The sequence below is a fragment of the Gymnogyps californianus genome, chromosome 23 (assembly GCF_018139145.2).
Source record: "Gymnogyps californianus isolate 813 chromosome 23, ASM1813914v2, whole genome shotgun sequence".
In the NCBI taxonomy this organism is placed as follows: Eukaryota; Metazoa; Chordata; class Aves; order Accipitriformes; family Cathartidae; genus Gymnogyps; species Gymnogyps californianus.
In genome coordinates this window covers 122,673-146,077 of record NC_059493.1, presented here as the reverse complement: position 1 = coordinate 146,077, position 23,405 = coordinate 122,673, and the positions used below count along the sequence as shown (strand labels likewise).

At 56.3% G+C, this 23,405-nt stretch overlaps 2 protein-coding genes across 3 annotated transcripts; one reads left to right on the top strand and one right to left on the bottom strand.

Annotated features, from left to right (window-relative positions):
* Positions 1-3,604: 3,604 nt before the first annotated feature.
* Positions 3,605-13,032, top strand: NCAPH (non-SMC condensin I complex subunit H). Of its 2 annotated transcripts, none has more exons than XM_050910244.1 (17): positions 3,605-3,762; positions 3,862-3,955; positions 4,280-4,372; positions 5,417-5,555; positions 6,038-6,156; positions 6,487-6,676; positions 7,262-7,353; positions 7,512-7,717; positions 8,193-8,341; positions 8,886-8,992; positions 9,423-9,545; positions 9,861-9,968; positions 10,681-10,848; positions 11,173-11,289; positions 11,541-11,626; positions 11,957-12,032; positions 12,501-13,032. In XM_050910244.1, the coding sequence occupies exons 3-17, from the start codon at positions 4,325-4,327 to the stop codon at positions 12,558-12,560; spliced, it is 1,788 nt and encodes a 595-aa protein (XP_050766201.1). In that variant the 5' UTR covers positions 3,605-3,762; positions 3,862-3,955; positions 4,280-4,324; the 3' UTR covers positions 12,561-13,032. The 2 variants fall into 2 exon arrangements, with proteins under 2 accessions (XP_050766201.1, XP_050766202.1); XM_050910245.1 differs by having other exon boundaries at positions 3,607-3,762; positions 6,041-6,156.
* Positions 13,033-13,801: 769 nt separating this feature from the next.
* Positions 13,802-22,646, bottom strand: LOC127025224 (serine/threonine-protein kinase 10-like). Its single transcript, XM_050910086.1, has 18 exons — positions 22,500-22,646; positions 20,766-20,930; positions 20,587-20,635; positions 20,220-20,369; positions 20,037-20,109; positions 19,447-19,641; positions 19,014-19,095; positions 18,818-18,928; positions 16,845-18,722; positions 16,599-16,729; positions 15,919-16,042; positions 15,574-15,753; positions 15,341-15,470; positions 15,103-15,227; positions 14,832-15,017; positions 14,583-14,708; positions 14,366-14,479; positions 13,802-14,228 (listed from the first exon to the last, which is right to left on the bottom strand). The coding sequence occupies exons 1-18, from the start codon at positions 22,644-22,646 to the stop codon at positions 14,121-14,123; spliced, it is 4,074 nt and encodes a 1,357-aa protein (XP_050766043.1). The 3' UTR covers positions 13,802-14,120.
* Positions 22,647-23,405: the final 759 nt, after the last annotated feature.

Below are 23,405 nucleotides of genomic sequence, written 5' to 3'. Positions count from 1 at the left end.
GTCTGCAAAAAGGATCTGCATTGAACACCAAAACCAAGCCCTTTCCTAGTCACTGCCAGCAGCCGAGCAGGTATTAAATCACCTTTTATTACTGAGATGAGCTACAATGGTTTGCATAAGAATAGTACCAGTGGGTTAATAAATGCTCCTGTAGCGTCTGCTCCAGCACATGGAAATTACCAGATAATCTTTAGTTTGCAGGTCATTTGTAGAGGGGTGCACCAGTTCAACAAGAGGAGACCCCGCTTGTGTGGCATCAACAGTCTCAGCCACTGCAGCAGGGTCCCCGGACGCTTGGGGACACGGGTGCACGCAGAAGTGCCCCAGACCCACACAGAAACCAAACCTCCAGCAGCCCCATCGCCACGGGCGAGCGCTCACCGAGTGGAGCCGAGGTCCGATGCTCACGGGAGTGGGGGGCAGAGGTCCCAGTAACCCCAGAAGGCTGCGAGTTCCACACTCCCCGGCTCTATTTTTAGCCTTGCAGCTGGGGAAGATCCCCGTTGCTACGCTACCCGTGTTGTGGGTCCGGACCGGTCGGCGCATCCCACCCCTGGGACTCGCCGAGCAGCCCAGCGGTCCCGTGGACGTGACCGACAAGGTTTCAAGTCCGTCACGGCAGCTGCGGCAGTCACACAGGACTGCTCCCCCCTTCCTACTCTTCTCCTAAACTTCCCACCCCCCTCCAGCACTTGCCTGCAGCTAGGAGACATCCCCCGTGTTCGGTGTCACCCCAAAGCTTCCCACAGCCCTGGCACGGTGCAGGCAGGCAGGTGGAAAAGTACCGGGAGCACAGCAGGCAGCAGTTGCTGCCTGGTGGGCGGACAGCCAGCTTTCCCTCATAAGTCATCCTTCCCAGCTCCCAAAGCAAACCTTAAATGAGCCTCCAGCATTCCCTCCAAGAGCAGGAGAATCCCAGCACACCTCCATCCACTGGGGGATTTTCGGGAACGCATCCTCTGGCAAACACCCACCGGCAGGTCTGAGTTGTAAATCAAGTTACCCAAAGTCCTGCCAGTGATTTATTCGTTGGGGAGCTGACCAAAGGGGGAGCAGCCATTTGTAAAAGTTCCTGTCACCAAATGATACATTCTCTTAATTTCCAGTTAAATACAGAGCATGAATATTTCTGCCCTCACCAGCATCACTAATGGCTGGGAATAATCAAATGCTCCACACATTGCTATTGCCACAGCTGGAGTAATTTATTTGGACATTAAAAACCTTCTAGTTCCTTCAGCCTCTTTCATTCCGGATGTATACCTGGAGATATTGATATGTTTACAACAGCCATTAAAAGCTTCGTTATGAGGCTTTTGCTCACAGGAAGACACATCACAACACATAACCTGGGTTTTACAGCCTCTCCGTTTTAGTCTGACCCAACTGGAGCAGCTGAGGGAAGAGGCCAGACCCCTTTGCTCAGACCCTGAGTTATTTGGGGGCAAAAAAAGCCCTACAGGGTTTCTGCCCCCCACACAAGTCACTTAGTCCCTTGTGGCTTTCAGAAGTGCCTGGGCCTTCAGGGTGCTTCAGCTGTGCTTACGAGTAGACGCCAGTCTCCACAAGTTTATTCTTTTGCCATTTTTGGGGTGGCTGGAATCAGCGCAGAAACTAGCTGATGGCACAGCAATCCCTTGGCCGCTCTGTGTGGGGAGCGGGGGGGACTGCTGCCAGGGTTGGTGCAGCAGGGAACACAGAGTCTTGAGGAATGTGGTTGAGATCAAACCACATCTTTTCCTCCTGCCCCATCCAGTGGTTCAGGCTGGAAGAACACTTTGCAGTCAGGAAGAACTCGGACATCAAACTGCAGCAACGTCGCAGTCTCAAGTACCTAAATCCACCAAGAACTAGGGCAGCTGCTGCTTCATCCCTCTCAGGGGATTATGGCTGGGAATGCTGGCCTGTTAGGGCTGGAAAAGCTTCTCATCCGGCTGGTGGCACTGGAGAAGAAGCTGCTCTTCCCATCAGCTATGGGGTCAGGATGATGGTGGAGGCAGGCGCAGGTCCAGACCATCTAACTTTCTGCTAACGCTTCTACAGTGCAGGACATGCTACAAAAATAAAACACGCGGCTTTATTTCCCCCATCATGCAGCCTTGCCTCAGGCACATAGCTCAGCCCTCAGTCCAAACTGCTCTCCATACTAAAGCAAGGAGCGTGCCTCCTCTGCCCACAGCCCAGGCACTGTGCCGTAGGCAGGACTGCTGGAATCAGGCGCACCAGGCCATGGCTCTGCTGGGAAAAGGAAATTTGAGGAGCAACAGCTTTCCCCAGCAAACCTTTCCTGCTAGTAAGCGCAGGGAAACCAAAGCAACACAGATAACCTGGCCTCATCTGCTGAGAACTGGGGAAACAGGTGAAAAGGTGAGGTGGAGATATGGGGGAGCCTTCCTGTCTTCACGGGGTCCCGCACACAAACGCAGGCTGCCTTGGGTCAGACCAAGAGCAGAAGGGATCGGTTTTAGGAAGCACTATTGGCTCCTCACTTACCAGTCTCTCTGCCTCCAGCACTGCAGCAAAAGCAGGAGCTATGACTGGCTCCTGCTGAGCATCCTTCCTGGGCCAGACTGGGAGGAAGGATGCTGTGCTGGGCAGGACGGAGGGCTCCAGAGCTGAAGCCAGGGGGGATGCCCCAAACCATCTGCTAGCCTACTGCACAGGGCTGACACCTGAGCTGCTGGGTGCTGCCCAGCCTGAGACTGTAAAGCCCGAAGACCCCCTGCCAACCCTCTGGTGTACCCAGAAACCCACAAAGTGCTGGAGAGGGCTTCAGGGCACACCGAGAGCTTAAAGGTCACAACAAAATACACCTGGAGGGCCATGGGGTGCACGGAAATAAACACAGAAGGCTCTGAGGAACACCAAACAGTGCACAGAGTGGTTGAGGGACTGCCAGAAAGCACCTGGAGTGCTCTGGGGGGCCTGCACAGCAAACTGAAGGGTCAAGCAGACGGCCCTGGGGCACTTCCACACAGACAGGGGCTGCGGGGGACAACGAGAAGCAAACGGAGGCCTCCGGGACGGGGAGGGGGGCGGCCCACGGAGGCGCCAATGATCGTGGGGACCACTGAAAGGCAGACAGCGGCTGGGGGGGGGCGGTCAGTACCTAAGCAGGTCGGCTCTGGCGGCTCTTCCTCCTCCGAGGCGGGCTTTGCCCGCGGCTGACCGCTGCTCCGCCGGTGCGACAGAGGCCCAGGCACCACCGGCGACAGAGAGCACCCCTCAGGGCGCAACCCTGGGACTAGCGAGGCGGGAAGGCGGCTGGCCCACGGCCGCCCGGCCCCTGACAGGAGCCGCAGAAAGCGCGGCCTCCCCCGCCGCCGTCCGCCGGCAGACTGAGGGGCCGCGCCCCGCCCCGCGCCGCAGCCGTTACCCCCGGCGCGTGCGCGCTGCCGGCGCGCGCGGCGATTCAAACCCGATGGGGCGGGGCGGAGAGCCGCGCGTCCGATTGGTCGTCGACCGGCCGAGCCGCTCGCCGATTGGACCGTAGGCGAAGAGTAGGCGGGGCGGCGGCGGGCCTGAGGTGGAGAGGCTCGGCCGGCCCGGCCTCGCCGTGAGGATGAGCGCCCCGACACCCCGCCGGGCCGCGGCCGCCTCCCCCGCCCCGCGGTCCCTCGGCAGCACCGGCATCCCCGTGCTGGCCGAGTGCCCCAGTAACGACGATGAACGGGAGAGGCGGCAACGCCGGCGCTCGAGGGCCGCCGACCTCCAACTCGGCAGCACCGACTCGCCGCTGGGCCTCGCCTCACCCGCGCCCAGGTACGGCCGGGCCCGGTGTGAGGAGCTGTGGGGGGAGGGAGGGGGGAAGGCGGTACACGGAGGAGGAGGAGGGTCCCCAAACCACCGTGTCTCCCCCAGGCAGGCGGAGGCATGGCTGCCGGTCCCCCCGCAGTGGACCAACGCTCAGATCTCGGACCACTACAGCACCTGCATCAAGCTCTCCACCGAGAACGTGAGTCGGGGAGGGCTCCTGATCCCGGCCCCCCTCACACCACCTCTGTCTGGCAGTGGTTGCAAAGCTGGGAGGGATTTTAAACTCCTTGAGCCTCGGCTACGTGGTTATTCTTCTTCCGAGCCGTCTGAGCCACATCCCTGATCCAAGCCATGGCCAGATCTGGGCTTTTGTTTCTGCCTTCCTGGCAGTAACAAAGTAGGACATAGCACAGACCATATCCCCTCAATCCTGCTGTAAATACGCCCGCGGGATGAAGGTTCAGCCAGTTTTGAGAGGTGTCATGTGCCAAGGGGATCAGTTCTGAGCTGTGCTTTGTTTCAGAAAATCACCACGAAGAATGCCTTTGGCTTACACCTGATAGACTATATGACCGAGATCCTGAAACAGAAGGACTCTGAACTGACCAACTTCAAGGTGAGAAGAATCGCTGCCTGGTCGTGGTGGTGCTTTGTCTCCAACTGGTATTTAGCCTAAGGTTTAGTCAATAACAAACCTCAAATAACACCGAAGGTAACTGAGCTGGTTACTTCCACTAAAAATATCTGGTAGAGGCAGCAGTCACTTTTCGCAGAAGCTTACAGCGTTGAATCCTTTTGTACCACAGAAATTAAAGGCTGAATTCTTTCAGTTACGGTCCTTCAAAAGGAGAGCTTGTTTAAAAGTAAGACTTGTGCGGCTTCTGAGGTAAATACTGGGTGTTACAACCAGTAACAAAACAAGGCTGGAAAAGAAAGGAAGTTAGTGTGGCTAACTCCCGGTCTAATTTTGGTCTGGGATGGATCAGAATATGAACTTGCCAGGGCAAAGACTTACTCGCTATAATAGTTGACTGATGCTAGGAGGGAGAACTGAATTCTTGGATGAAGGAACAAATGGCAGGGCTTTTGAACGTGGCCTCAAGGAACCCCGGAGCTAGCTGTTATGGTTGATGAAACTGAGGAAGGGACAGGAAACCGTGCACAGGTTTTCAGTGGGTGGTCCTTCACCTTCCTTGGGGGGGGTCTGTGATCGAAACAGGCACTTGGCATCTCCTGCGCTTCACCTCTTTTGATTTTGTAATTTGGGAATATAGAATGATACCAAGAGGATGACACAAAAGAAGGCATGAAGGAGAGGTGGAGGAGAAAGGTCTCTTGGCAGATGCAAATCTGCACCTTTCTGCTTCTCCCCACTGCTTAATCTTGGCAACTTTTTAAGTATTCTCCTGTGTGATCCCGTCCAAAAGACCTGATAAAGCAAACTGTAAGGCTCTGCCTGGGAAGACACATCTTGACCCCTGCTGTGCACCTACGTCTCCAGTAGGTTTCAGAATAAATCCTTTTCCAGTTGTTCACAATTTGACTTGTAATACAGAGCATTCAGAAATTCAGGTCTGCGGCTTGTCTTCTGCGTTTGCATCTTCTGGATGAGACTTTTTCCTTTCTAACTAAAAATTGCATCCTTTGTTCCTCCTGTCAGATAGCAGCTGGCACGCTTGATGCCAGTGCGAAGATTTACGCCGTGCGCGTCGATGCAGTCCACGCAGATACGTACAAAGTTCTTGGAGGCTTGGGCAAGGACTCGGCACCTACAGAAAACGTGGACAGCCCAGAAGGAGGTGTGCCATTCACTCATTTTCTGTTAAGCTGTTCCCGTTCCACCTGCCTGTAAGAAAAATGTCAGTGTACTTACATAGCACCCGTGAATTTCGAAGCGCTTTGTACATCTAGGAGAGTACCGCTAATTTAATTTTTCAAGGGCTGGGAAATCCCCAGTTAGTTTGCCTTGGTGCTTGAGCAGGGAGGGTTGAGATGAGAACCTGAATCTGTTGCTCAGTGCTATATTCAGCTATTTGGCCCGTCAGATTTGGATGCAAACCAAAGGTGGCCTAATCTGAAACATTAAAAATGAAGTGCCCCACTCTTTGCTGTCCTTTGCTTTGAAACGAAAATGTGCTGTTAAGATAAAATAGAGTCGATAAAAAGAAATGCAGCATCCAGCCAATAAAACATTGGTGGTTCATGCTAATAGATACCTAATTGGGTAACTTCATGCCCACTGGGTTTTTCTAAGTGTAACTTGTTCTTCTTTTCTTTTTAGAAGACAGTCCAGCTCCTGAGGCTGTCAAGAGAGTTCAGACAAAAAAAAAGCACTCATGCAAAACCATCGAGCAGAACTTGAATAACATCAATGTGTCGGAGGCTAATCGCAGATGTGAGGTGGGTGGAGGGGGGCTGCTGTAGCAGCTGCGTTCTGGTGGAGGAAAGGACATGTCGCCTCATCTTTCTCATTTCTATTGTTTTCCTTATTGTGCATTCCTCTCTTGGGCTCTAACATTCACATGCACGTCTGTGAATTCTGCTATTATACCAAGATTGTTCCTAGTCACGTATATTCCTCCTGTGTGAGGCATCTGTGAGAGCTCTCTCCTCGTTGAAAAAGATGCGTGGGTCATTCTCCCTTCGGATCTGTACTTCAAAGTCTCCTGCAGAGACTTCACCCTCTCTATCTACTCCATTCCTTGATTCTGTTTCATTCCTTACCTGTAGGTTGATCCCATGTTCCAGAAAACAGCCGCGTCTTTTGACGAATGCAGCACAGCTGGCATTTTCCTCATCGGGCTGCGTACCCAAAGCTGCCACAGCGAGCTCCTCTTTGACTCGAAGATCGTGCCTCTCCCTTCTTCAGAGACGCTCACGCTGCCAAACTCTGATCCTGTGAAAATGACGGATTTAAAGTGTGAGTGCCGGTAACGGCTAAGCAAAGGGGCCCACCCAAACCTTTTGATCCTTTTCATCTCCCAAGCGTGCTCATTTTAGTCTCAGCCCGCTTGATTTGTGCTTTTGTTCGCTGCTTGGCTACCCTGTGGCACTGTTGCTCTGATCCTGATCAAGTTGAGATTGGTTGCTGGAAAAACAGGACCTTTGTAGGTTTTAGGTCACTACGTGTAGCTTAACCTCTGGCAGATCTGTCACACAGCACGTATACATGGTCTGAGCCGTGCAGCAGTTGAGATTAGTGTGCTCCAGGTTAAGGACTGACCTTCTTAGAGTGTTTTGAGCCTGTACATACTACCAAACCCCGCTGCTCTGATAAGATTCCCAGCGTTATGCCCACCCTCAGAGTTAGGGTAGCAATTGAACTGTCCTATTCTGCTGAGAAACGAGCCCGACTGCTTTTGCAGTGAGTCCTGCGCCACCCGACATGCAAGAAGGGCTGCCTACATGTGTGGCTTTAAGAATGATTTAATGCCTGGCACTTGTTTTACGTGCTGGTTGCTTCATCATATATCTGATCTCTCCCCCTTGCTCTCCTTATCTCTAGCCCTGCTAGCGCAGTGCATTGAAAAACGCCCCATCTGCTCTTCGCTGGCTGGTTTCCAGTTTACAAAGTGGGATGCTGAATCCCATGATGAGGTATGTTTGTTAGCTCTGTGCCGGGTGGGATACTTGAGCTGTATTCTGTGCTCGCCTCCAAAGCGATCTCCGAGATGCACAGGGCAATGGGATGTTGCGCTGCAGGGCTGCTGAGATCCTGCAATTTTTTTTTTCCTGAGCACTTTCTTCTCCTACAGTCAGTGTCAGCCCTGTTGGATAAATTTAAGAAGAGCGACCAAGTGTTCGATATCAATGCGGAGATAGACAGCGATGTGGAAGACTGTGTTCCCACCCTGGCAGACGACGACTTCAATTCTGACTCCCCCAGGAGCAGAGTAGCAGACAAGATTGGGGAATTCACAGAAAACCTCAACTCCTTTGGAACAGTCCGCCAGAGCAAGAAGTAAGTAGTCGCTGAAAATCTATAGCTTTGCTTTGATAGCAAGCGACAACCTCTGGCAGCTCTCTGGGGAATCTTTAATTTACTGTGTACACGTTTCCCATCTGGCTATAGCTTGCTTTCTGCTCAAGTTTCGGGTACGTCCAGGAATGCATTACAGCAATATCGCTACCCTCCAAGAGGACCTTTTCGTACGGTCACATTTCCCCAGAGCGATTGCTTGTCTGCTCACTCTGCTCCCCCATTTCCAGCCTGCCCTTTGGCAAATCCAGCTCTGTTTTTGCAGCAGCCTCACGGACTCCAGACAGTGCAACACCCACAGTACCGTTCACTGATTAAAGAGCGGGAGTCTTGCACACATGCCGGCAGAGGGAGCGGGTGATGTCTGTACAGAGCTGATCTGGCTATTAAATGCACGCTCAGGCCCAGTGTGTGCCAAAGGAATGATTTCACTGAGCAGCGTGTGTGCTCTTTCCAGAATTGATGCGGTTCCTTTTGGAGAGGGAGACATCGGGACCATGTGCCTTCATCTCTCCATGAAACCGGGGGAATATTCCTACTTCAGTCCCCGAACTCTGTCAATGTGGGCTGGCCCAGAGCACTGGCGTTTCAAACCTCGACACAAATGTATGTATTTGGAGACAGCGGCTCATACGCTGCCGATGCAGCTACTGCCTGGTCCTGCTTACCTTTGGAGACGGGTGGCATCTCAGTCATAAAGTAGGGACAGTAAAGAAGGGGACAAGCCTGCATGGCTCTTTTCTAGCCAGATGGGAAGCAGTACTGAGTTCAGACACCAGGAGGGCTCTCAGTCGCATGCGGATCCTTTGGTGTCTAATGTATTCTCTGTTATTTGGGTTTGTTAATGATGCTCAAAGTTGAGGGGGTGTCTCTCGCTGCAGCAATAGGAGATGCTAGCACTAACACAGCTCCTGCTGTTGTTTCCCACCTTCTGCATAAAAACTGAAGATTAAATTACACTTTCTGCTTCTATAAAAAGATACTGATCCCTTTAAAACATGAAGCTGAGAACAACACCTGTTGCTTTCCCGTAACAAAGGGAAAAGTCCTCGTAGGTGACCTTTCTGTGTGGAGCAGATGCTCAAGTTAGGAGTGAGCTTGTTGTCCTCACTCTGTCACAAAGCGCTGACAGTTTCATTCCTTTCTGCAGCGGATGCTGACTCTGAAAAAGACACCAAGAAAAGGACTGCAAAAAAAGCGTTTGAAATTAACTTTGATGAGGACATTGACTTTGAGGCATATTTCCGTAAGACCAAGGTACGCGTTGAGTTTCTGCCTCTTTCTGCTCTCTTGCTATATCAGTGTGTCTTGGAACTGTCGTCTGCAAATGGCTCATCTCATGCTCTGTAAACCCAACATCATGTATGTTCCTTGGTGCAGGGTCTTCTGACTCCAGGTCACATTACAAATAGAGAGTTTTACCAGCCTTGGGTTGGAGAATCAGGCTGGATTCTTCCTGGCTTACACCCTGTCAGTCGAAGAGACCCTGCAGGTCCAGCTGCGTGTCTCAGGGTGCTGCACAGAAGCCACTGGGTGCACTGACTGGACCAGTGTGGAACTCCTCTTTGGAGGCATCTCAGAACTTACCCCCTTTCAGAAGAAGACCTGTGTTCAAAGCACTTATTTGTGCGTTAATCTTCCGAGTGGTGGATAGCTCATGGTTAATGGTATTTATTACCTTCCCCAGGCATCTGTAACTCTAGCCAAATCTATTCTGGAAAGCCAGAACGTGAAGAGCACCACGCTTCCCGCAGACTTCAACTATGATCCTAACAACATTCTCCAGCTGTTCCTCAAACCGGCTGTTAAGGTAAGAGTCTTTTCTACAAGCCTGTTGGCAATGATTCCATGCACAAAACCACTCTTCACCAAATGCTTGAAGTGCTTCGGGGCGCTCCTCAAGGCTGGAGTCGGGCCAGCATGTCTCTCGCTGAACTGACCCACTTGTGGATGCCGAAGCGGCTGTTGGGCTTTACAAGGGGCTTGCTAGAGGGCTGGTATGCGAGGAGGAGGAAGAGCCAGCAGGCCGGGGAAAAAGGAAGGTGACGAAGGAACAAGGCACAGGCAATGCTTGGGGAAGTATTTAGAGCTTTTCCTTTCCTGAGCCCTGGTCTTGTCTGTGTAGCTCTGCAGGACATCTCAGCCAGACGGCTCACTGGATCACGAAGATGAGATCGGCGAGTACGATTACAACAACCCCAATGACGCCTCCAATTTCTGCCCTGCATTGCAGGTAACTGGAACAAGCAGATTTCTTTCTGCTGCCTATATTTGATATGTGATGGGAACAATTTAGGAAGAACCTGTGTCCAGAATTAATTACTAGTGAAAAAGAATTGGAGCTGCAGGTTATGACAAAGCTGCAGGAGTCTTGGCACACACCCCTGTCCCCTCACTCTAACGACATCAACTAAACTCTCTGCCTTTGGTGTTTGCCAGTCAGTTTGCTACAGAAACTCCATTCCAGCCTTTTCCATACACCTGTGCCCTAAAGTAGGCGTAAATGCCATTGCTCCCCTCTGCAGTCATCTCTGCACAGTGGGGTTTGCTCCCAGCTGTTTCGAGCTCCCATTGAAGTAGATTTCTTCTAAAGCTTCAGCTTTCTGCCAGGCCAGTGCTGCCTCCTGCGTGTGTTTGTGACAAGTCTCGGCTGGTCCCACACTGGCAGAGGCCCCTCGTCTCTGTTATCTTTCCGTGTAGAACAGTCTTTTGATACTCTGCGCTGTAGATCTTGATGTTCTGTGCTGTAAATCTCCCTTGGGTTTAGCCTTAGCCCAGCCAAGCGCTGTGGGGAGAGGCTGAATAAGAACGTGTTCCATGGGGAAGGTGGGCAGGTATTGCCACCCTGCTGAGAGGCGGGTGCTCTCGTTGTCTCGGTGCAGGACATCTCTGGCTCCTCAAAGATGTCTCTGGGTGGCCTCACTGCTGTATCTCTTCTTGATCAGGCTGCAGACAGCGATGATGATTATGACCCCGTTCAATTCATGGGCCAGACAGGGGAGTTCAACCTTACTGCCCACCCCGAGGGTCAAGACGCTGAGCTCAACAGGGTTGTCGGCGATGTCGATATCACAACGTATGGAGAGCTGAACCTCATTGCTGAGCCCCAGAAGGTAAGGACTTGTGTTGTCGCCGAGCTGTGAACTGCTCGCTGGGCAGGTCTGGAGCAAAGCCTCTCAACACCTCGGGTGGTTAGAAGTCCTGAGACAGCAGTTTCCCTGCTACAGGATCTCCTGGGTTTGCTACGGGACCCTTTATTCCCAGATGAACCCTGTGTAAGAAGAGGGAATTAAAAATCAAAGGTTTAGTAGTAAGATAGCATTCACCTTTGTTCCCAAGGAGAACCATGTTTGGATTGTTCCTGTGGTCCTGATTGAGGACGGTGCTGCTGCTTCTGCTCAGCTGCTCTCAGCTAACCCTGGACTTCTTTTCCTCAGGTCAATAAGATAGCAATTCAGTACGCAAAGACAGCCAAGAAAATGGACATGAAGAGGTTGAAGGAAAACATGTGGGACCTCTTGACTAATGGACAGAAGAAAAAAAACATGGTGGAGGTGAGCGCAGGGGGAGCCGGATACCTCAATAGGCCCGAGGATAAGAGAATGCCCTGCAGGTAACTGTGCTTAACTCCTGCCGAGACAGTCTTGGGCAGGTTTAGCAGCAATTCCTTTCTAGTAGTCTTGCTCCCATGGGATGGTTGGTAAGGACAGACTGAGTGTAACTTGCAGTGGTTTTTCTCTGAACACAAGGCTGAATACTGAGGAGGAGAGTCTGTCTCAGCAGTGTCTGTCTTTTTGCTAAATAGGTGGAAGATGCAGAGAAAGAGAAGGACACGTCGCTGGTAGCAGGAGAGAAGGTCTTCAGCGGCATCACAAAGGAACTGCTTCACAGGTAGAGAGGCCCTAAAAAAGGTTGGACTGCAGATGAGGGACAGACCTGAGCTGAGCTTGGGCAAACGCTGACCCCTCTGTGTCTATTACAACCTGCTAACTGAACCCTGATGGGGAAAAAAATCTCTTCTCTTGCTCTCTGGGTTTGCCTGGGGGAGCTACGGGTTGCATTCAGCTTGGCAAATTCTTTGCTAGTGGGAGGGGAAAGGTAGAGAAAACCAGATCCCTGGGGAGGAGCTAATCTTTGGCGACCTGGTCCTTTCAGGCATGCTCCATCTGACAGGTTTCAGTAGGCTCTGGCCATCCTGACCTCCTCCCTTCTCTTTTGTAGGCTGCCTTCTGTGATGGCTAACAATCTGTCTGTCCCCTTAGCCTTCGCCTGCCTCTTGCATTTGGCAAACGAGAAGGTAAGCGCAGCGTGCACACAGGAGACGTGGTAGGAGCAGCGGGTGAAACGCGCAGTAAAAAGCCCCGGGAGCAGGGCTATTTTCTTGCTACATCAGGATTTCTCAACTGAAGTCCTGGTTTCGTGCTTATAGTGAACATAAACCAGGCTAATGTGCTGGGAACGACAGCCTGTGGTTAAGTGCTCGTAGCGTTTCCAGCCTAGCTGCTGTCTGTCCTTGTCCTTGCGTCTGGCAGCAGAGGGGTGAGCACGTTGTTGCTCAGTGTTGTTCTAAGCGTTGTGAGCATTTCAGACTCCGAAGCAACAGCCGACGGGAAGCCTTGGTCTTGCGTGCGCTGATGGTGACAGAAGGGGCTGGGCTTGTTCTGAACCTTCATCCTGTGGATTTTTTTTTTTTTATGTCAGACCTTCAGACTCGGAGGGGAAGAGTCTGGCTTTGTCAAACTTAGCTTTTCTTTTATATTCCCAGAATCTGAAGCTGGAGGGCACAGAGGACCTGTCTGATGTCCTAGTGAAACAAGGCGACTGAGCCCTGTGCGGAGCAGACCACCGGGGCTGACCCACAGGACAGAGCTCAGCTTCCCAGCTGACCGGTGCTCGCTCTGGACTGCCTCATCAGTGGCAGATTTTTCTCCTCCTGGCAATGCTGCTGAGAAATCCCACTGGTCTCTGCACCTCAGGAAGACTTTTAAATTAAGGATGTCCTACCTAAATATAGGACCCGTACAGATGGACGGTTGCAGCTCAGCCTGCTGGCTCCTGCCATCCTCGATCCATCAGCTCTTTCCTGCGTCTGGGTAGCGGAGTTCCTCCATCTCACTGTGAACCGCCAGTGCCTGCTAGCAAAAGGCTCCCCTGTGTGTCACTGTCTGTCTGTAATTCCCAGTATGTGGACTGACTGTTACTCATGTCTCTGGTTCCTCCTGTAGTCCTGCTCATCCCCTGAAATGATTTACCTTTTATACTGAGCTTAAAGATAATAAATTGCTACAGACTTTGTAGATGGGCCTTTGAGATGGGGAAGGAGGAGTCTCCAAAACAGGAGAGAGGTTAAAATAACACGAGCGTCGGGGAGCAGCAAGAGCCGGGCGGCTCCCTAAAGAAAGGTGAGCCAGGAGTCATGGGGGAATCGCACGGCCGGAGCATCACCAGCCAGGACCCAGTCCCCCAGTACCTGAACGATGCGAGCAGGACCAACCCTGAGATGGTGGCCAGGTTCAACCAAGAGTTGAGATGACCAGGCAAGTTCATGGTGCTGAGGCAGGTCCAAGATCAAGCCGGGAAGTTGGTCTGCAGGTCAGGATTGGGTCCAAGGCGACGAGGCAGGGAGACCAGCGCTCCCGACGCAGCTCAGGCAGGGACTGAAGCCCTTGAGCTGAGCTTCAGTGGAGCTCCTGGGCCATGGGTGTGGGTCAAGGCCCCGGGTGAGGCTGGTCAAGGGCCATTAGGGCTTATTAGTGCCCTCGGGGCCCTGACGAGGTGGGTGGAGAGCAGCTCTGTGCAGGCTGGGGGAGCCTGGACCTGGCTCCAAGTGCTGGCCCTGTGCTGCCAGCCGCCCCCGAGGGCATCTCTGGGCCAGAGGCTGGGCACGGGACCCCCCTCCCCAAGAGCTGGCCTGAGGGGGCAGGTTGGGGGTACAGGACGTGCTAGTGGGGCGCAAGACGAGAGGTTTTAAGTAAAATAGTCACAAACAGGGACTTTCTTCAAGAAAGGATGTATTTTCTTGAGTTGCAATTCGGCTGAGGGGAGATCCCCATGGGAAGCGCCAGCAACCCCCCTCTATCCACAGCTTCGAGACCAGTGGGGGAGACTTCCCCGAGGGGCTCCTGGGGTGATTCGGGGTGGCAGCGCCTGCTTCACCCCAGCCCCTCCAGCACAGCGAGGGTGGGCTTGAACACACCCACGCCTGCCACCCCCGAGATCCGTACCACGTCCTGCCCGGCTGCTCGGCCCCGGGGCTCAGCATCCCCAGGGCAGCTGCTCCTCCCGTTGCCTTTGAGATCCTTCAGTCCCGTCTCCCAGAAGAGCCATGGGACCGGTCCCCAGGCAGCTGCCTGCCTCTCGCTCCCCAGTAATCCACGGCGTAGTGTCAGGAGGAGAGGTGGAAGAAGCGGGTGATCCTGTTGCTGCTGTGGGTGCCGTGCAGCCCTCCTCGCCGCTGCACCGGCAGCGAGTTCCCCAGTTCCTCTTCCAGCATCTGGAGGAGAGAAGCGGCACCGCCATGTCCCGTGCCCCGCGTCGCAGGGGCTTGCAGTGGGGAGAGCAGCCCTCCATCGCATCCCATGAACTGGGCCAAGATGGGGAGGAGATGCTTCGGGCTGCAGGACCACTCACCTCCTTGCGGGCAGCCAGCCGTTGCTTCCACTCGCTGAGCTCCATGGCATGCTCCTGGTCCAGCCGCCCCAGCTGCCTCCTCTCCTGCTCTGCCAAGAGGTGCATCTTCTCGCTCTGGGAGAGGGGAGGTGGAAACGGGAAGGAAGGTGCTCGAGGAGAGGTAGCAGGGGTGTGGGAAGCCCCCCGGGGTGGACAGTTTTGCAGTGGTCCCCAGTACCTGCATCTGCTCCAGCTCTGCCAGGCTCTCAGCCTGCTGCTGCTGCAGCTGCTGCAGCCGCTGCGCCTGCTGCTCCTGCTGCTGCTGCGCCTCCGCTTGCTGCCTCCTCTCCTCCTGCTGCACGAACTGCGGCGGGGGACAGCCCGCGTCACCCTCCCCTTCCCTAAAAGCCATCGCTTACAGCTTTTCGGGGACTTTCCTCATACTTTGTGCTGGGGAACCTCCTTGGCCCTGGACAGGTCCTTGTACCTGCTTGGCCCTCTCCCTCTGCTTGGCCCCATTAGCCTCCTGGATCTTCAGGTTGTCCTTGAAGAGGGCCAGGCGGATTTTGGCATCGCAGCGCTGGCTTTTCAGCAGCTGAGCTCGCTCCTGTGCCTGCTGGCTCCTCAGATCCTCCAGCAAGAGCTGGTGGAAGCGGTTCATCCTCTCTGTCTCCTGGGAAAGGGGCAGGAGGGTGAGCCAGGAGTGGGGTTGGGAGCTGGCAGGGCTGGGGGAGCATCGCCGGCGGTTCCCACCTCACCTTCTCATGGCGCTTGTGGAGCTGCTGCCTCTGCAGCGCGTGCTGCTCCTTCACCTGCTGCCTGAAGAGCTGGTACTTCTCCTGCAGGTGCCCTTGCTCCATGCTCCACACCACCGACTCGCGGGCTGCCAGGCGAGACCACAGCACCATGACCACCTCCAAAAACCCCCAGCCAGACCCCTTGCTCCCCTCCCCAAGAACCTTCCATCCTCCTCCTCCTCCTCCCAGCCCAGTGCACCTCTCCTGAGGCTATGGATCTTGCTGATGGACTCCCAGTCGATGGAAGTCATCTTCTTCTTGTGCTCCTGAACGACCCTCTGCAGGGCTGCGTTGAGTTCCTCCTGCTGCTGCTGCAGGAACCGCTGCTCCTGCAGTGAGCAACGGAGGGCCTTGGTCCCAGTACCCAGGGGAGACGGTCCCCAGGCTCCTAGTGGCACGGCCTGGGGAGCCAGTGCTGCCCCAGACCCTCACCTCTTTCCCATCGCCCTTCAGCTCTTGCATCCTCCTCCTGCAGTCCTTCTCCTGGAGGGACTTGAGGCGCTTGGCCTCGTCTCGCAGCCTTGTCGTGTACTCGAGCTCCTGGCGCTCCTTCAGCTGCCGGTAGCGCCGCTCCGAGCTCTCCACCTCCCGGTCGTAAAACTCCTTCTTGCTCTGCCATGCAGATATGGTTAACGGGGCTGCAGGGACCAGAAGTGGCCACTGAAGCAACCAAATCCCACCCAGACCCTGGCATCTCCCACAGTGGGACCCCAACACCTCCTTCCACGTGTCCCTCTCTGAACATATTGTGGCACCAAGGGACGATGGTCTGGTTACCGTCATCTCCTGCTCGATGTGACGAAACATCTGCTCCCGCTGCTGGTGAAACTTCTGCTCCAGCTGGCTCTGAGCTCGCTGCTCTTCCTTCTGTAGCACTCGCAGCTCGTGGAGCTCCTGGCGCCTAAAGGTTTGGGGAATCGGGGTGAGAGGGGGCTGAAGGTGGCCTTGGAGGCACCTCTCGCTCCCAGGATGGCTGACTTCGAGGCGGCTAAAGGAAGGGAGAACGTCAGCCCTGGTGCAACATCACGGAGAAGACTTTCTCCAGCAAGAAGGAAGATGGGACGCAGGTTGGATCTGTGGTGGCCACGCTCCCAAGCTCAGCTGATGTTGCTGCCCCTCCATCTCCCCCTTCATCCTTTCCTACTCTCCCGGGGGGATGTCAGAGCTTATGGGAGAAGATCTTCCTCTCTTCTTTCCTTAAGCTGGCTGCTGGACAAACTAGATACGGGGCTGGGCAACGTTTTGGCTCCTCATGTGTCCCTACTGCACAGCTCTGAGGATGCAGGGAAGGGCTTGCTCATGGTCTCTTGCTGGAGTAGACCCCAGCCAGGGAGGCAGATGGGTTTTCCAAACCTGGAGGTCAAGCACTTTGCACAGAGACCCTTTGCCCCTGGTCCTCTTTGGCTAGAAAGAGGTGGAAGATGCCTGGTGGCCCCTCCACTACCAGCATCACTCACCGAGCCGAGCGCACCATCTCATCCCTTGCCCCAGCTTTGCCGACGGTCCTGGCGGTTGTCACGCTCACCTCCTCCCCATCTACCACAAACCTGCGGGTTTTCTTGACCGTCCTTTGGAGCGAGGCAGGTTCCTGCAACCGGGAGCAATGGTTTGAGCTCAGATGGCCCAAAACTATGTAAAGCCAACATGGGAGCCCATGCAGGGGGGACAGCTTCACGTGGCCATGTTACCTGCAACCTTCTCACCTGCTGGGCTTCCCTGGCAGAGGGGAAAGGCTGTGCTGCTGCAAGGAGGGCACTTGGACCTTGTACATCTGCAGAGTTTTCCACAGGGGATGGCTCCTCTCCTTGCTTTGACGTGATGGATGGATCTGGTGTGTTCCTTGCTTCCCACACTGCCCGCGCCTGGGAAGAGGTGCGGACAAGGGCAGCGTGAAAGCTCACAGTCTTTGTGGCCTTTGGGTGTCCACCAAGGGCCTCCTGGGGCTCTGGCGCTGCTCCCTGACCCTCCAAGGCACCCATCTCCTCTCCAGGTCCATCCCTTGATGGTCCTTCAGGAGCTGGAGCAACCTGCACCTCATTTTTTCCAAGCTCTCCATCATTTCCATCTTGTCCTTTCCAGCCATTCCCACGAGCAGCTCCTGGCTGGTTGCCTCTGGGGCTGTTTTCCGCTTTCTCTTCTGTTTCTTCTTCAACAGGCCCTGTGATCTCCACGGGGGACAAATCCTCTGCTGAATTTTGGGCCTCCTCACTTGCAGGTCCCTCTCCTGCACATGCTGCAGAGGCTGCCTCCGGTTGCTCTCCTGCCAGCATCACTTCCCCCCGGCTGGCTGCATCTCCCGCTGGTTTACGGTCTCCAATCAAACACCCTTTTACAACATCCTCTTCCAATTTCACTTCTGCTGGCACCAGGGCTTCCTCGGGAGAAGTTTCCACCCCGGTTTCAGCGTTGTCTGTGGCTTCCTCCTCATTCCTCCCCACTTCCCGCTCAACCAGGTCCAGGGGGTCAGCGATGGGCTCGCACACGGCTGAGTTTCTCTCCCCGTTGTTCCTCTCTCCGGCCTCTCCCAGACCGGCCAGAGGCTCCTGCCGCCCCTTGAGCACATCTGACCCCACCACTACCTCCTCTGCCACACTGGGCACCAGCGATTCTTCACCCTGTGGCACCCTCTCCTCCACCAGCTCAGTCTCCCCAGGCTCTCCAGCACCCTCAGGTCCCATGGGTGCCCTCCCTGCTCCATCACCATCCTTCCCAAGGCCATCTTCAGCCCCAGTGGAGCCAACCTCAACCTTCAGGTCTAGCAACGACCGAGTAACCCGGTGCTGATGCTCTGCCAACGACCTGAAGCTCTGGGTTTTGGTCCCCACGGTCCACAGGTCCAGGGCTGCCACCAGCTGCCCCACGACCAAGCCTCTGCGCCAGTCCCCGTCCGTGGGTGCAGGCAGGGCCAGTGAGTTACAAGTAGGGTCTCTGCTTGACTTCTTTTTTGTATTGCTTTTCGGGGTCAAAACGGGGCTCGGTTGGGCTGCAAGCCGTTCTTCCGCGGGCGTTTCGGCCACCGGTGATGCGTCAGCACGTTGGCTTTCCTCCTGGGGCTCTGCCTTGGGTCCAACCTGCTCTGCCTTCAGCTCTTGCAGTTCAGCAAGGTCTCCTGCCTGCTGTGGCCCCAAGGGGAGCTCGGCCATGTTGCAGGGGTTCCCCAGAGGGCTGATCTCCTCCTTTTGACACCCTCGAACTTCTCCTCCTGCTTCTGCTGGGACTGATGTCCCTTGAGGAGCATCCAGTGCCGTCATCTCCAACCCACTCGGCTCTGCCCTGTGCTGCTCCTTAGCTGTTTCTTGGGACTTCATCCCTCCAAAAAACGACCTGCGCCGCATCAGCTTCAGAAACTCGGACGGCCTCTTCGCTGGGAGCCTCACGGAGCCCGTGGGCTCAGCTGAGGACCTCCTCCTCATTTGCTTCAAGAAGTCGGATGCTCTCTTGGTCCTGGGCTCTGCCACCACCCAGACGTCAGATGGGATGCCCGGCTCCTCGCTGACTCTCCCGGCAGCATCCGGGAGCTGATGCTCCGGGGGACCCCCCAGGATCGGGGGGCAGGAGGACTCTCCATGTTCTTGCCCAGGCTGTGGGGTGGACAAGGTGGGAAGAGGTGAGGCTCAACGAGCTGATGGAAAGGATTGGAGGGATCTTGCACCCCAGCCAGCCGCTACTCACGCACCAAGGGGACCAGACCTTCCTCCTCATCCTCTTCCTCCAGCACGTCAGCCCGGGCTTCGGCCACCAGCTCCCGGAGCGGCCGCTTGTCGGAGATGCCCACCACAAACGGGTGCTGGGTGGGAGCAAGGGAGGTGAGCGGGGCCAGCACCGGGGATGGGTCCCACCACCCTGGGCAGGTGGCGATGGGTGCTACCCACCTGCAGGAGCTGGCTGGCTGACCACCGTGCCTCGGGGCTCTTCTCCAAGGATTTCCTCAGGAAGTCCTTGAAGTCTTCAGACCTGTGGGATGGTCCCTGTGAGCACGGGGCCAGAAGCTCCCTGTCACCCCCAGTGTGGACCCCACAGACTTTGGGGTGATGCTAGGGACACTCAGGCTCTGCTAGCACCTTGGCAGGAGGTCCCCACCCCGGTGCTGCCCACCAGTGTCACCTTCTGTGGGCAAAGGCAGTGTGATGGGAAACCTGCAGTGCCACTCCTGGAGCTGGGCTTGGAGGAATCACGACCAGCATCACTTCTGGTCCAAGAGGCCATCCCAGCTGTCCGGACATGGCTTCAAGCAGGAGCCGCCCCACGGGACAACTTCTCCCACCGTCACCGACGTTGGGGTGACGTCTCCGCACGGGGACTCACCACCTCTTGGGGTGACGCAAGGTGGGCGGTTGGGACTTGGCGATCTTCAGCAGCACCCGGAGGGGGTTCAGCTCGTGGTAGGGGGGCTCCATCTCAGCCATCTCGATCAGCGTGATGCCCAGTGACCAGATGTCAGCCTTGTAGCCGTAGGGGCTCTCCTTAGACGTCTCACACTGCACCACCTCTGGGGCCATCCTGTGCATGGGAGAGAGGGGAAGAGGTCCAGCCTGCCCTGGGCCGAGGGCTGGTATCTCCCCCTGAAACCAAACCCAGGTGCCACCTCCTCCAGAGACAACCCTACAGGCAGAAGAAGCGAGATTCAACCCCAGCTCTTCCAACGCTACCCCAGGAGGGCTTGCACCCACCAGCACCCCACATGTCCTCTCCGTACATAGTCTCACGCTACTGAGAAGCCCACCCTGGAGCTGGCGTTGGCTGGAGGAGGAACGATCCAGTTCCTCGAGATGCTCCTAATGTCGAGGAGCCGGTTGCGAGCATCTGCAGGAGGAACGGGTCACCTGGGCTCCCCCATCCCGCCTGCCTGCACCCCCAAATCCCACCATCCCCAGGGATTTCTGCCCCACACCTACCAGTACGGGGTGCCGATGAAGGACACCCGGCGCTGGATGGTGCTGGAGTTTTTGGCCGAGACGCCAAAATCGGCTGCAGAGCAGAAAGCGGCGGTTAGAGAGGATCCTTGGAGCAAAGCAACCCCAGGACTTCATTCCTGGCCTCCCTCTGCCCCACGGGGCCCCGATTCCCCCGGGACTCACCCAGCTTGACGTCCCCGTTGAGGGTGAGCAGGACGTTGCCAGCCTTGACGTCCCTGTGGATGATCTTGCAGCCGTGCAGGTACTGCAGCGCCAGCAGCAGCTGCTTGCAAGCCGCTCGGATCTGCTCCTCCGTCAACCCTTTCTCCAGCTCTGCCGTTAGCGCAAACGAACCCCGCTGCTAACGATGCCTCCTGCCCAGCACCCCCCGCAAACCTGGGGGGTACCCGGAGGAAGATGAACCCCGACCCATCCTCCCTCCTGGAGATGCTGCGTAAGCCCAGGACTCCCTTCCATGCTGTGAAATTCGGCGATCCCATCCCAAACCCTCCGATAGCCGTGTGCCGGCCGGAAAAAAACATTTATTTACCCAAAATTGCTGCATCCACGGCCCCTCCGGGACAAAACTCCACCAGGATCTGCAGGGAGAGGTTTCCCACCCTGGTCTGCAAACGTGTCCCCTCCAGACCGAGTTCCCCAGCCCCAAGATGCTGGTGGGGACCCCAGTTCATGCCCGGGGTGGGGGGACCAGCACCCTCCACAGCTCACCCAGAGCTGCCCGTTCCAGTAGAGCGCATCCAGCAGCTTGGTGATGTTGGGGTGGTCGCAGCAAGCCAAGATCTCGATCTCCACCACGTAGTCCTCCAGCTCCTCCTCGCTCGAGGTGTCGATCACCTTGGCGGCCGCCAACGCCCCCGTCACCTTGTTCTGGGCCTGCGGGGAGAGGTTTCGGGGGGGCTCATGGGGTACGAAAGGAGCAGCCCCACAATTTTCGGCAAGGGGGAAGCTTGGACCTGTCGCATCCCTCCCCGGGTGCTCGGTGCCGCCGAGCCAAATGCCAGGGACAGATATGGGGACCCCAGTGTCCCCAGAAACGGGAAGGAGAGGGATGTGTGGTCACGCCATGCACAGCGCTGATGTGCATGTGGCCCCGGTGTGGCCGTGCCACCCTGTGCGTGGGTCCCGGAGCATCCCGCTGTATCCCAAAACCTTCTGCTCTCAGTGTGGCCGTGCCACCCTGTGCGTGGGTCCCGGAGCATCCTGCTGTATCCCAAAACCTTCTGCTCTCAGTGTGGCCGTGCCACCCTGTGCGTGGGTCCTGGAGCATCCCGCTGAATCCCAAAACCTTCTGCTCTCAGTGTGGCTGTGCCACCCTGTGCGTGGGTCCTGGAGCATCCTGCTGTATCCCAAAACCTGCTCTCAGTGTGGCCGTGCCACCCTGTGCGTGGGTCCCGGAGCATCCCGCTGTATCCCAAAACCTGCTCTCAGTGTGGCCGTGCCACCCTGTGCGTGGGTCCCAGAGCATCCCGCTGTATCCCAAAACCTTCTGCTCTCAGTGTGGCTGTGCCACCCTGTGCGTGGGTCCCAGAGCATCCCGCTGAATCCCAAAACCTGCTCTCAGTGTGGCCGTGCCACCCTGTGCGTGGGTCCCAGAGCATCCCACTGTATCCCAAAACCTTCTGCTCTCAGTGTGGCTGTGCCACCCTGTGCGTGGGTCCCGGAGCATCCCGCTGAATCCCAAAACCTGCTCTCAGTGTGGCTGTGCCACCCTGTGCACAGGTCCCGGAGCATCCCGCTGAATCCCAAAACCTGCTCTCAGTGTGGCTGTGCCACCCTGTGCACAGGTCCCGGAGCATCCCGCTGTATCCCAAAACCCTCCAGCAAGCTACATCCCATTCTTCCCACGGATGCGATATAGTTCCTGCGGGCACAGCCACAGCGAGCATTGGCATAGGGGGCTCAGCAAAGCCCCCAAGGACCTTTTTTGGTGGTCCCATCCTGCGAGCGATGCCGAGGCATTCGGCTGCCCCGAAAAAGCCGAAGAGAGAAGAGGGGATGGGTTTGGCCAGGACCAACCCAGCCAGGACCGGGACCACCGCTGCTGCGTGCCACCGGCCCTGGCGCCGGAAGGCGGCTGCTGCTGCGGGTCTGACGAGGCAGCGAATTTGGGTTTCCTGTCGCGCTGAGGCTCTGCACCGTGGTTTCAGAGAAAAACATCCCCGTCTCAACCCCCTCGCTCCAACCAAGGAGGCAAACACCCGCCGACAAACGGGCCGGCTCCGGGAGCCGGTGTCTTTCCCCGTGCCGAAGGTTGGGGATGGGCTGAGCCAGCACCAGGCGAGGACCCTGCCATCCTCTGCTAGAGATTTGGGGCTGTTTAGAGGCTTTTTAGCTTCTTGCACGCTGGAAGCTCCACGACGCGAGGCAGCACCGAAAAAAAAAAAAATAAAGCATTTGCAAAACCCTCAAGGGCACCGGCGGCGTTTTGGGGTGCTCTCCTACCTTAAAGACCTTGCCGAAGGCGCCGTCGCCCAGCTCGCCCAGCACCAGCCAGGCCTCCTCGGGGTCAACATCCCGCTTGACGTGCTCGTACCGCCTCGGCGGCTTCTTCTTTTCCGAAAAGCCAAAAAGCCGCCGGAGAAAAGCCATGGGGCCACCTCCATGCAGAGAAAACGGGGCGGCTGGGCTCGAGCTCCTCCACCAAGCGCCTTCGCAGCCCTCGCTCTTCCTCCCCCGCGGGCAGGAAGGGGCTGAGCGCTGCCCTGGACCGCGCAGGATGTGCTGCGAGATGGAGGTGCCGAAAAGGAGATGCTTTGCTCCACGCGTGTCGCATCCCGCCCTTGGGTATTTTCAGGATGGGAGAAAAGGTTTAGTGCTCGCCCAAAGGTGCTGCCCGCGCCCCTTTGCCCCCCTGCCAAAGCCACGTACGTGGGTATATAGGGGTATATAGGGGTATATAGGGGTCCCTGGGCATCCCTCTGCAGATATACGGTCCTTTATGGTCACAAGTGCTTGTATAGGTGCACACCCCCATGAATTTATATATCCCTGCGCACGCACATCCATGCACAGCCCTGGCTGGGGTCAGGAGCCACAGGCTCCTAGCCTGGGCTGAGCTTAAATAGGTCCCATGGGTGCTGGGACACCCCAGGCGAGGTCGTTAGGCCTTATTAGTGCCCTACTCATTAACTAACTCTCCCTGGAAAGACCTTCGTGGTCAGGCTGGTGTTCAGCCGTGCCACCGCTTTGGCAGAGGCTTGGGGTGTAAAATGTTGGTACCGCGGCTGGCACCTCGTTTTGCAGCCCCCTCTCGATGGGGGGGCACCCAAAGCCCCGCCCCCAGCACCCAAGGTGCTGCAGCAGCACCCAAAAAGAGCCGGCTCCGGCTGCTCCCCTAAATCAAGGTGA